Source organism: Capricornis sumatraensis, chromosome 4 (assembly GCF_032405125.1).
Source record: "Capricornis sumatraensis isolate serow.1 chromosome 4, serow.2, whole genome shotgun sequence".
Lineage (NCBI taxonomy): Eukaryota > Metazoa > Chordata > Mammalia > Artiodactyla > Bovidae > Capricornis > Capricornis sumatraensis.
The window spans coordinates 57,066,185-57,079,407 of record NC_091072.1 but is presented as its reverse complement, the minus strand read 5'-3'; the positions used below and the strand labels follow the sequence as shown (position 1 = coordinate 57,079,407).

General features: G+C 41.9%; 1 protein-coding gene across 1 annotated transcript in view; it reads right to left on the bottom strand.

Annotated features, from left to right (window-relative positions):
• The window catches only part of TMTC2 (transmembrane O-mannosyltransferase targeting cadherins 2), a 422,905-nt gene extending 417,924 nt beyond the window's left edge, over positions 1–4,981 (bottom strand). Inside the window, exon 1 of the mRNA XM_068970906.1 lies at positions 4,899–4,981. Coding sequence (XP_068827007.1) covers positions 4,899–4,981 — 83 coding nt within the window. The remainder of the gene's footprint in view (positions 1–4,898) is intronic.
• Positions 4,982–13,223: the final 8,242 nt, after the last annotated feature.

Genomic DNA, 13,223 nt, shown 5'->3' with positions numbered 1-13,223 from the left:
AAGGGTAAACTTTGTCCTTTCCCAGTATTTTGAAGGTGCCGGGTTTAAACAAAACATACCCTTCACCTCTGATAAAGAGCTGCACCATCAAGGGCATTTTAAATAGGTGCTTTTAGCATGCTAAACAGCAACAAAGAGATTAGCAAGCCAAACTGCTCTTAACTCATGTTGGAATCCAAAAGGCTGAAGCTCTTTCAGAATTACAGCAGCAAGGGAATTCAGTGTTACTACAGAGGTACATTAGCTCTGAAAAACTAAGTGCAGATGACAAGATGATGTAAACTGATAATATGCAATAATACAGGCAGCTCACCCCCCGCCTCCACCAATACAGTACATTTATATATGAAAGCAACTAAGAGACAGATGGCTGGCAAGAAATTTCCCTATGGCATTTGTGCGTGTCCGTTCAGTGCTTGTATTTGGGTCATTTGCTAGGATAAACCCCATGTGACAAGCTCAACAGAGGTAAGGCAAAGCAATCCATACAGGCTTCACTTAATTTTAATATACTGTTAAGAGATGTACTTGTTCAAACAGCAAAATGACTTTTTCCACACAGATGTGATTAAACAGTCAAAACTTAGCTAGAAAATAAAATGTCCTATAAAATATTTTATAAACTGTAAATTGTATCCACTGGCCTTTTTTTTTTCCAATACATTTTCAACTGGGAAAGAAATGAGAATGAAATAACACTCTTGTACACACTGGCTTCTTCCAGTAAAGATCTGAAAAGACAACCTTAGATACAAAGCAAACTTCTTTCTTATTTACTTTGATTTTATAGTAATTCTTTCTAAACATTCATTTACTAAATATCAGACACATCTTCAATGGTTGAACATACTACAATTTTAAGATAACAAACCCAGATTGGTCCAAGGCAAATTTATTAGAGAGAACATTTTACAGAGAAGTTAGAGGAACTGGTCATTTCACAAGAAATTCTTATACCCAGTCAAAAGCCCAAACTGATAATAACATTAAAAGATCAAGTAGAAAATGCAGTTTAATATCTTTAGAAAAAGAAATAAATAAAAAAAAAAACCTGTGCGTATACTTTAAATCCTCTGTTTCTACATTTAAATACTGTTAATGAAACTCTTTATGACATTCAGGAAAAAAATGAGTACTTTTAAACTGAGATTTACATTTACATCTAGATGAATAACTAAACTAGGAATGTGCTATTGAGAATTTGGGGCGGTTTTGATTTCAAGAGTAGAAATTCCTGTTGTAGAGTTGCTTCACCAAGTTTTACTCAATTACTGCACACCAGTAACTAAGAAACCCAAAGATAATGTTAATGATCATGGTTGAGTTTAACAACTGCACAGTGAGCAATAAGAAAAATTTTTTTCAAAGCGGCCACATAGTCCATTTCCTACTTTCAGAAACTCAAAATTGTCTTTTTAAACTACTAGGTTATTTTAGTCACATTAGAATAAAAAGATGAATTTGTGGCATTAACTTATTTACTTGTTATCTACTATAAAAAGCATGCCATCAATTAGAAGACATGTGCAAAATGAAATGAGAGTAGGAAACAGCAGTTATAGTTTTTCTTTTGTTGCTTTGAAGTAAACTGACACCTCTGTTGGTGTTATCTTATGCAAAACATAACAGGACTTTTAAAGAGGATGAAGGGAAAGTGATGCAATGTTATCCTCAACAAATATGTCAGAGAGCAGAGAATTTCGGGTCAGCAAGTTTTCCCCACTAGCCTAAAATTAAATTTCTCTAGAAAATGAAATGGTCCTTCAAGAATTCACATGCAACATGACTTAAAATTTAGCAACGACTGTATATTTATAATTCCAATTTTACTCTAACCACAAATTAAGATTCAATACAGTTATTACTAGATTGAAGGCAAGGGGAGAGGGGGAAGAAGCTGAAACCATATATGCTTTTTCATCAGATATGATGAATTCCACTCTTCCACTGTTTGTTTCATCACATTAGAGACATATTCGTAACTTTAGCACAGAAACACTTGTAAAATATTAAATTTTACCATAGGGAAATTGATTTTGCTAAAAGAAGGTTTCAGATTACCACTTAATTTCAACCAAGCTACATCAAACACTGAATGTAATCACATATATAGTTTATAAAGTAAATTTGATCACTATATTTAAAAGAAATGATAACTTGGAGAAGTACCACAGCAATAATGTTTAAGCTGAAGCAATAGAAAGCCCTCCTACAGTAAATGCCAGATTCGTCAGCTAAAATGCAGAGTCTTGATTTCACTAACCAAGTTGAGCATAAAAGTCATCTCTCTCCTTGAGCTGCTCTCTCACTCCCAGTACGGCTCTCTCCTTTGAAATCATATTTCACTAAAGTTTTTGGGAGGGCTGGGAAAGCAGGGAAGCAGCAGAAACCACAGATGTAGTTTAAACAAGTTTCACACCTGAGTCCTTGTAGTCTGAAATGGAGTGGTGGAAATAAACACATTACCATCCTCCTACAAATTCCACTTGCCACTCCCAGCTTTTTTCTCCTTCTCACACCAGTGAGTTAGAGCAGTGGTCAGAAAGTCTACATGGAACGTCATAATCTACAGTTCACCTTGGTACTGAACTACCTGAACACGCTATGCAGACACCGAGTAAGTTCCACGCTCCTAGTAATACGTACTTCATAATTTCTAGGATTCATAAAAACCAAGTGATACTCGTAAGACTTCATCCTCGGAAAAATGTGTAATCACACACACAGTTCTGCTACTGGGAAAACTAGAGTCAAATACACTTTTCAAATTGTAGCTAACTATAATTTATATTTACAGCCCTTCAATATCGTATTGGCATATATTATCTACATATCATATATTGGGCATGCATCAACTAGATGATATGGGCAAATTATCACATTAAATTCATCTATGTAGCTAGGTATGTCAGGAATTTTGACACTCCATTCAATCTATAGCAGGTAAAGAACTTACAACAATTGCCAACTATCAAAGCACAACTAATTTATCATCATACTTACACTCTGTCCAAGTTACAACACTAACACTTCTGACTGAGGAGGCAAGAACACAAAATAAACTTTAAGTCTACAGAGAAAAGTATATTCAAATGTAGTTGAGTTCCAGCCTTAATCTTTGTTGGATATATTCTTCTGACTACTTTTTAAAGAACTGGACAGCAATAAAGAGTAACCACGCCAGTGATGCTTGATTTATCAGTGTTCTACAATAGTTACAGTATTACTGTGTTACTTCCTTATATAAGCTCTTAATTATTGGCTTAAATACTTACTCTTCAAACTGTCCCCAACAGTACCAATAACAGCCCAGATTCGCCCCTGAGCTCACTTTACTGAAAAGTCACCCAACTCTGGAAAGCAAGAGTTTTTTCTGCCAGTACCCTAGAAATAGCAGGTGCATAGTAACACAAAGTTGGAGGGAACAGAAGCAGCTCATATCACTCTTACACACAGACCATTTGTTTCTCAGAGCTTGCAGCATAATTGCTAAAGCCCGCAGGCACATTGCTTGAAAGTTAAGGAAAAGTTTATGTCTACCAGTGGCTTTCTATCAACTAGTATCTGATAGACACTTACATAAAAGGCACTGAGAAGGGTCTGCTGGATGTTCTTGCATCTATTACCAGGGGATTTCATAACAGAGGAGGGTGTGAACCAAGATTTGGTGACTTAAGGCTTACAACCAGGAACACGCTTTTTAAGTGGGAGAGGGGGCACAGCAGAGGATATAGAATCAGGCTAATCACCATCTAGAGAAGATTCTGCCTTCCTCTTCCCTATCAACCACTTTGCTTAAGTTCACTCCCTGCCTCGCCCTGACCCTGGGGATCCATTCTCTTTCCATAACCCAGAGAGGCTGCTGAAAAGCTGTCAAAGTAAATCTGTGCTCACTTTTTGGATGGTTTAATTTCAATGGAGCATGAAACACCCCAGGACGGTTAATAAGTTTAGCCAGGCGTGCTGTTCTCCCTAATATATTTTAATTATGCATCTGTTTTCATTGTAACCAGATTAAGTCACCGGAAAGACACAAATTGGAATTTCCCCTAATGGAGCTTTTCATCAGTTTCTAAACACTAACAACGTTTAAAAAAATAGGTAGAGACACGAGGACAACTGTGACATTTCCCAGAAATCGATGCAGTTTCTTTGACAACAGAGTTCAGGTCTCATTAGCCACACAAACTAACCCAAATGCAGAAGACAACTTCAGTCTCTAGGGGCGTCTTCTTCCCCCAATTAGCACAAAAGAATCGCTAACTTCGAAAGTAAAACTCCCAAACAGAAATGAAGGCCCAGGCTTTTATAAAGTAATACTCCATTGATTTGTGCTAGAGGCGGGGGCGCAGCACTGCCCTGGCGCAAAGTAATGTACACCACGCGTCAAAAGGGAAAGTTGGAACAGTGCGATCTCTCCACTATTTGGGCAACTGTCAAATGTGTTTCAACCTCGGGAAATAAAAGTGTCCCATCAATAAAAGGAAACGTTACAGGGAAGATCTATTAGAGGGCAGGGAGCAGCTTCCTTCCAGCCCAGACGTAAAATCGCTCAATGTGCTTTTGTTGCACCAAGGAATACCTAAGAATTGTTTTTTAATGCGTTCATTAAACAGTTTCCCAAATTGCTGAGACTTCCGCTAAGAAACTTAAGCGTCTGCCAACAGTCTAGAAGCAAGGGAGAGGAACCTGCTGCAAAGTAAGAGCCCAAACTCCCTCAGCCCGCCCTGTGAGCCCGCGTCCCGATGTTTGCTTTAGGTTCGGATGTTTACGCGTCTCCTAAGCCGTCAGGTGCAGGAATAGTCCCTCCAAGATGCACTTCCAGCCTTAAAGCGGGAAGCTTGAAAGCCACCGCGGAGTCCCCAGGCAGCCCGTCACCCCTTCCTCTTACCCCTTACCTGTCATCATAGCAAAAATCCGCACTCAGGGTGTTGAGATACAAGGCGAGCCCCAGAGCGCTGCTCACCAACTCTGCAATCATCTCTCCACCGCCTTCCCTCCGGCTCGGCTCCCAGCGCGAGGGCAGCAGCGGCAACAAAAAACAGAAGCATCAATCCCCACCTTCTGCCGCTTTCTCCTCCCAGCTTCACTTTTCCCTCGCTTCCCCACCCTTCCTTCCTCCCTCGGGTCCTTCCAATCCACCGCTCTCCTCCTCCTCGCCCGTCTCCGCAGCTCCTGCGTCCTCCCCGGGTGCGGGCTCACACCGCGCTCCCCATGCCCTGCGCCGGCGAGCGGCGAGCGGCGTTCGGGCTCCGCGTCCCCCGGCGGATGCACAAGGCTGGTCCTTCGCGCGGCTCGTAGCCGCCACCCTAACCCATGGCAATGCGGGACGCCCTAGGTGCGGAGTGGGACTCGGAGAAGGTGGGCGAGTGCGGGGTGGGGGCAGAGGGACCGGACCGAGCCGGGCTCTGGGACCAGCTGGAGGAAGAGAGAGAGAGAGAGAAGGGCGGCTGGGAGGGACAAGGCAAACCGCCTCCCCTCGCCGCCTCCCGGGCGCACGGCTCCTATGCCGCTCGGGCAGACTCCGGCCGCCACAGCGGCTGCAGCTCATTCACTCTTTATTAGCTCCCTTCCCGGCCCTAGCCCCTTATCCAGTGAAGTGAGAAGCGGTGGCTGGAGCCTCCAGAAGCTCCCGCGTGGGGTTCTCGGCGCTGTCCCCCCGCGCCTGCGTGGCCAACCCTCCATCCCCGGATCGCCCAGCCCCTTTCCCCACCCAGATCCACCCCCTAAGGTTCCGCCCACGTTACCCCCTAGGCTAGAGGCTCCTCCCACTCTCTTCCCGGGCGGGAGGCTCCGCCTTCCCACCTCCCGCCCTCCCCCTGTTTCGCTCACCTTCGATTTCAGTCTGGGAAGCCGCGGGGACCCAGGGGCGATGGCTGGAAAACAGCCCAAAGAGGTAGCTGGAGTGCGCCCTGGGCGCGGGAGAAATGAGACAGGGAGGACGCGGTCGCTAGCTCCGCTGCTGCCTGGCGGCGCCTGGCACCAGCGGGATCTCAACCCCGGGCGCTGCGTGTGCCAAGCGATGCCAGGCGTAAGTCCGGTCAGCTGGAAAGACTGCTGGGGACCGGGAGAGGAAGAACAGGTTTGGCTAGTGTTGCAGACTTGGTCGCCACGAACACACACGCAACGCGTCAGACACCCTCACTGTGCAGGAGCCGAAATGGGGTGGGTAGTGGGAGTTGGCGAGTTTGAGCGGGCATCTTAGGAGGGAGAGATTTCAGCTCCGAGCCGACCTTTGTCCCGAATGTCAATGGAGAGACGGGTGGGGAGGGAATATTCCCGCAGTTAGCTCAAAAAGAAAGGACCCCAACAGAGGACAAAAAGATTAGCACGCACACAGGCGTACCGCAGCTGCGGCGGCTTTTCGTGGTTTCAAGGGAACTGTCAGTCGGACTGGGGAGAACGAACACAGAGAAGAGACGTCTTAACGACCCAGTACAGCGCTATGCTTAAACCTAGAAAGACTGGAAGCTAATGCCCTTTCCTTTCCGCCCGGATGCAGGACTGGATGGAAGGCATCCAACATGATGAAATATTGTGTAGAAGAATGGTCTGTGTAGAACGAGGTCTGGGTACTAAAGTTGCAAGACCGAAGAGGACCGTGGGCTGCCTGCCACACCTCTTCTCGACTTGGCCTTTCCGGCTGGATGAGCGGCTCCCTTGGACCACGAAGTACACTGCTGCAGCGCCCCCTGCTGCTTAGCAGCCGCAAAGCATAAAAAACTGACCCGGGGAGGCCGACTTCCCCTCTCCCCCGCCTCTCAAACCTAACCAGCACCTAACCAGCAAGTTCTCCAAAACGGCCTAGAGAAGTTGATCACCCCCCAGCACCCCCATCCCCAGGATGTCTAACAGTGGCCTGAAAATCAAGTACCGTGGTTTGGGTGTCTGCAAAACAAAGCTCCATCTTTTCCTGAGCTCATGAGGAAATCGATGTAGACATAGATGAAACCATGAATATTCATTATATTGTGCCATGCTCGATGGTTCCATTTTTGTGCCCTGGGAAAAAAGTAAATGCACATAAGAGGGAATTGTATCTGTAAAAGTAGGGGCTGATCTTTACCTTTTTTTTTTTTCTTTTTAACCTCATAACCTCTGCCCACTGTCAAAAAGTTTGACCCATCAAAGGCCCTCTCTGTCTCTCCATTGCACTTACCTGTTGATACTGGATCCTAGGACACTGGAAGAAGATCAAGCTTCTCTAGAATCAGATGCCTGAGTGTGAGTCCCTATTCTAGTGCTTCCCATCTGGGTGACCTTTAGCCAGTCACTTAACCTCTTTGTTCCTCAGTTTTCTCACCTATAAAACAGTGATGATAGTAATACCTCTCTCTGGGCACATAATTATGAAGATGAAAGTAGTCAACATATGTAAAGCCCTTATTACCTAAATGAAATAGAAGTGGTAACTATTATTTATTATTATTATTACTCTCTCCAGGGTTCCCTGGTGGCTCATATGGTAAAAAATCTGCCTTCAGTGCAGAAGACCTGGGTTCCATCCCTGGGTCAGGAAGATTCCCTGGAGAAGGGAATGGCTACGCACTCCAGTATTCTTGCCTGAAGAACTTCATGGGCTAGAGGAGCCTGGCAGGCTACAGCTCATAGACTTGCAAAGAGTTGGACACTACTGAGTGACTAACACTTTCATTTTCATTCTCTCCAACTTCCTCTTATCCTTCAGGCTGTCAACTACAACCCATATGTTTCATGTTCCCATCGTGGACCAATGCAGAAGCTTTCCAAATGATCTCCTTGCTTCTACTGTAATTTCCACCGCTCCTCAGTTATAACTTCAGGTAATAAAGGATTCTTTTGAAACCCTATGAACTCCCTGCTTAGGGGAGAAAAAAAAAATGTTCAGTGACTTCTTGTTATACATGGAATAAAACCCAAATCCTTACCACATCCAGCCAAGCCTCCATCTGGCCCAGTGACTCTCCCCGTCTCACTCTGCTCCAGTGCCCCAGCCACAAGACATCCTGTTCCTCTGGAATTTACACTTTACTTTCTCCCACATGGAATGCCTTCTACCCAGACCTTCTCCAGTTCCTTCTCAGCATTCAAGTCTTGGTTCAAATGCCATTGCCTAGAAAGGCTTTTCCAGCCCACACTTTAGGAAGTAGCCTCTCCACCAGCGATCCCTATCCCATCTGCCTGCGTTAATTTCTTCATCGTAGGTGTATCTAGAATCAACACCAGAAGAGCAGCTCCAAGAAACCAGGGACCTTATCAGTCTTGTTTCCCATGTGATGCCTAGCACCTATAAATATCTGGACAATTAAAATGAAAAAAAAATGACAAGAAATAAACAAGTAAATATGTTCAGCAGAAACTATAACAACTGAAAATACACAAACTTTAATCTTGAGAGAATAGGGCAAGCTGATTTGTTCTCAATGTTAGAGATAGTGAAAAATTAACAAAGGAGAGAGGGAGGAAGTAGGTTAAACCTTCTTAAGAATGCATCGACTCTGCAGGAAAGTGGGAGAGGTAGGAAGTCACAGACAGCCCTGTTCAATAATTAAGAGGACTCAGAGGAATGAGAGTATAAGAGCTTTGGGTTCAGCCTGCTAAAAGCTTGTAAGCATTTCCCAGAGCTGTCTCCATTTTCAAGACTCCAACAGTTTTAAAGGAACATTTGCTATACTCCTCCCTCACCCCCTCCTTTTCTCCTCTCCCCTTCTCCAACTCCTCCGAATTAGAAGCACAGGACACTGTGAGAGATGCCACAGAGTGCCACATCTTGCCATCCCTGATGAATGAAAGGCTGGAAATCCAGCTGCTTTTAACACATTTTCCTTCTATAATTTAACGTGGGTCTCAGTATTCTTCCAGTGCATTAAGCCTTGGTCTCTTTCACCGCTTTCCAAGGGCTCAGAAGCAGCCGATGCTTGCATTTTCAACCTTCCTTAAATAACTTTGGGGAGAAATCAGATTAAAGATGTAAAGATGTCATCACTCTCCTTGGAGATCATTTCAAACCTGAGGACATTCCTTTTTAATTTATTAAGGTGTACTTACCCATTTTGAGATTGCTGCCTGAGTTCTGAAATAAATATATATATATATATTCTATTTAAAGTTACTATTGCTCTTCACAGATGAAGGAAATTAAGCTGGCTGCCTTGAGTTTTCTACCTTAGATACGAGACTGGCCAAAAAAGCGCTAAGCCCTTATTTTCCCCAAGTAGTTTCCACACATCTGCTACCTCACCACTTCCTCAATGAATTACTTTTTATAGTTGCCCCGACCTACCCTGCATTTGTTCTGTATTCCCAGTCCTTTGTTGTATAATTCATACCTCTGCAGTGCCAGTTCCTTGGGGTAAAGATTTCCTTATTTGCCTAAGACAGTTTTAGTTTATTGTGCAATACCATCTTCCCTTTGGGTGTTGCATAAATATTAACTAAAAATCCACATCTGGTCTTGGTCGTCATTTCTATTTGTCCTAATACAACTTCTCTTTGAACAATTCATTTGGAAAGTGTGCCAAGGGTGAAATGTGGCACATAAATTCTCCCGCTGCGTAGGATGCCTTTTAAAGCACCCACAGATTTGGTTATTTATGAACAGAAGATTTGCACCTCGTCCTTGCTCTCTCAATTCTAAAATTGTACCAGGCCAAAGTAATTACAATCTCCCATATGTTTTGTGAAAAGGTATCCAAGAATCTCCTGCTAAAATCTTAACAGATTGACTAGGAAGCAGAAAGGCACTAGCCCAGCAGGTGAAACTGCCTGTTAAGGGAGGTCAGAACAGGGCTTTCTGCTGAGGGACTCCTAAGCTCTGGGCTTTACTCAGGAAATAACCCTGCGGGAGAAAAACAGCAGAGCATGGGTGAAATGTGGGTCAGGGAGCTGAAAGAGGCACCCGGGCTGTTTGGGTAACTAATGACAGTCAATGCATTCGCTACATGTTACCTTTCCACGTTTCCCAGCCTACCTTAAAATGCTACCCTGTAGATGCTACAAATGTAACCACACTTTATGCCCACGCTTGCCATCTATTAGGAATGTAATTAGGAAGAAGCATCAGTGGACAGAGATCCTGTCCCCCTCTGTCCTCAAGGGCAGCTAAGGACCAGCTGCTACGAAAAGAATGATCACTTTAAGAATCTCCCAGTCTCCCAGCTTCCAGTTCAGAGACATGGAGGTGGAGGAGGAGTGTAGAAATAACATGCTAATAACAGATAGGGATAATTGCAGAGATGTTGAGGCTAATGATAGAATTCAAAAACTCAATCAAACAAACCAAGGACAGCCTCCTTCATAGAATCTCTCTGAAAGCTATTACATGCACTGGTATAAACAGTGATGAAAAATATTCTAACAGCTTGAAAATGGCACAGAATTTTGGGTAACAGAGTTTTGAAAAGACTCAGATTCCATATAATAAAAGAAAAAAAGTAGAAAGAAGATTAGTTTCGATGTGGACCTTAGGTAAATTAACCAGTTATTCATGAATATTGCCTTGATGCTTAGCCCAACCTGAATGGACTCTTTAGAGCCAGCATCATCCAGTAAAACTTTGTACAAAGGTGGTTTAATACCTATGCTCCTCAGTGTGGTAGCCATCAGCTATGTGTGGCTACTGAGCATATAAAGTACAGTGACTAAGGCATTAAACTTTAAGTTTTATTTAATTTTAATTAATTCAAATGTACACAGCGACATTGTCTAGTGGCTGCTACGCTGGACAACACAATGATTTCCCTTAAAAGCTAGTTGCCTACTCCTCCCAGTGGTCAAAGCTTAATTTAGCCTGACTCCTCTTGCTCTAATATCTCTACAGGCATGTGTGACCCACTTTTATGAAACAGCTGGGGGCCCTGAACACTTTTTAGGTGTTAGGCATTTTGTGGAGCACAGTCTATGTTGTGATCTCATTTAATCCTCTCAAGAGCCCTGGGAGATAGGTACCTTTACCACCATATTTTACAGATAAGGAAATGAAGGTTGAGAAATTGTCCATAGTCTGACAGCCTCTAAGTGATGAATCTGACATTTGAAATGTATGTCTTTTAACTCCAAAATCTATTTGTTAACTCAGTGTAGTCTCCCATTCAAAAGGCCATATCTTCATTAGGATCTATTTCAGGAAAGGGAATTCCTGGCTATAGCCAAGGTGTTTTGATTAAATTCATATTTTCTCTCCTCTACTATCCCTCAGAAGATTCAGGATAAAACACTGTGGAAGTCTTTCTTTGTCTATCATTTTTGCTTGATTTTTCCCAAATCTGATATCGACACCTGCAAAGACCACACTCTAACGTGTGATAGAAACTCCCCCATAAAATGTACATGCATACCATATATTTTTAAGAATAAATGTATTCAAGCATGCATAGACTTTTCCCTAACATAATCCACACCATCTATGAGGAATAATTAAGATAAGCATAACCCAAAATTCAATACAATAATAAAAGTATTAATGAAAATAAAAATTTGGAAAACCAACTAAAATATTTATCAAGTGACTTAATATTATTAATGTATTATAGTAATATATAATTACTATATAATGTAATGTTATGTTATGTTAATATAATTAATTTCATTAATATTGTATTATTGTATGATATTATATGAAATCACTCAGTCATGTCTGACTCTTTGCAACCCCATGCACTATAGTCCCAGGCTCCTCCGTCCATGGGATTTTCCAGGCAAGAGTACTGGAGTGGGTTGCATTTCCTTCTCCAATAATATTATATATCATATATAATTAATGTTATATAATAATATTAAGCCACTTGTATAAATGCTTTAGTTGGTTTTCCAAATGTTAAAGACACTTTATTATGTTAAGGACACCACTATATATTTGCATGTCATAAAGCCTGTTAAATCCACTTATTATTCCTATTAAAATGATTAGATTGCTATTAAATAAATGACAAAAATCAATTCATTTAAAACATTTGCAATAAATTTAATTAAATTTTATAACTTATTTAATAATTACCAGTGAATTATACATTTATGGCCTTACATATAGTCTTCCACTATCCTGTACTTTTCTTTCCAATACTCTTTACTCTTTTATCATTTTTTTCTTGTTCTTTTCATTCTGTTCTTTCATTTTTACATGTTTTGCTCCAAGAAAAGGATGGAAATTTCAATGCACAAAACAACAAAGATCTTCACCCTCACATGTGTGAAGATCTTGCCCTGTGATATACAAACTAATCAGAAAAGAGGTTGTCTGCAATGGTAGATGTGAAGCTAAGGCATTTATTTTCTTGGCAATCAGTTCCAGAGAGTCAGTCCTTGGATTGAAATGAACAAATGATGTCAACATTAAATTCATCAGTCCCAAGCTGAACACCAGTGGGAACCTGGATCAGGAGCCTCTCATTCCTCTGTACCTCCTCCCTGAGTTAATCACATGCCAGTGCTGGGCTGGAAGGTTGTGACCCATTACCTTTGATAATTTTGGCCAAGTGTCTCCCCTGATTTATACTGCAAAGTGACACAGGCAGCTACTGAATCTACTTCCTCTCAGGAGAGATGGGTTTTCATTTTCCAGAATTTTACATAAATGGACGCTCAATGGAAATAAAACTGTGCACTTTTTCAGGGGTGAGAATTGTCTTCTTTCACTGAGCATAACTATTTTGAAATTCTTCTATGTTTGTGCATATTAATAGTTCATTTCTTTTCATCTCTTTCTCTGAGTAATATTCTATTTGTATGGCTATATTACCATGTGTTTTTCCATTGATCTGTTGATGAACAGAATTTGAACTGTTTCCAGTTTACAAACAAAGCTGCAGTCAACACTTATGAGAAGGCTCTATTTGAACATAAACTTTCATATATCTTGTTTAAATACTTAGGAGTGGGATGGCTGAGTCATTTGGTAGTGTTTAATATTTTAAGAAACTGCCAGACTTATTCCAAGGTAGTTATAATATTTAACATTCCCATAAGCAGCTTATGAGAGTTCCAGTTATTCCACATCCTTGCCACACTTGAGGATCAGTCTTAATTTTAGACATCTAACTAAGTGTATAGTAGTATCTCATTATACTTTTAATTTCCATTTCCGTAATACTAATGATGTTGAACATGTTTTCATATGCTTATTTTCAACCCATACATCTTTGGTGCTATATCTGTTCAAATCATTTCCCCCTCTTCCCCTCTTCTCCCTTCTCCCCTGACTCCTCTTCCTCCCTCTCTTCTTCTACATTGTTGTTAGCTGCTTGAGC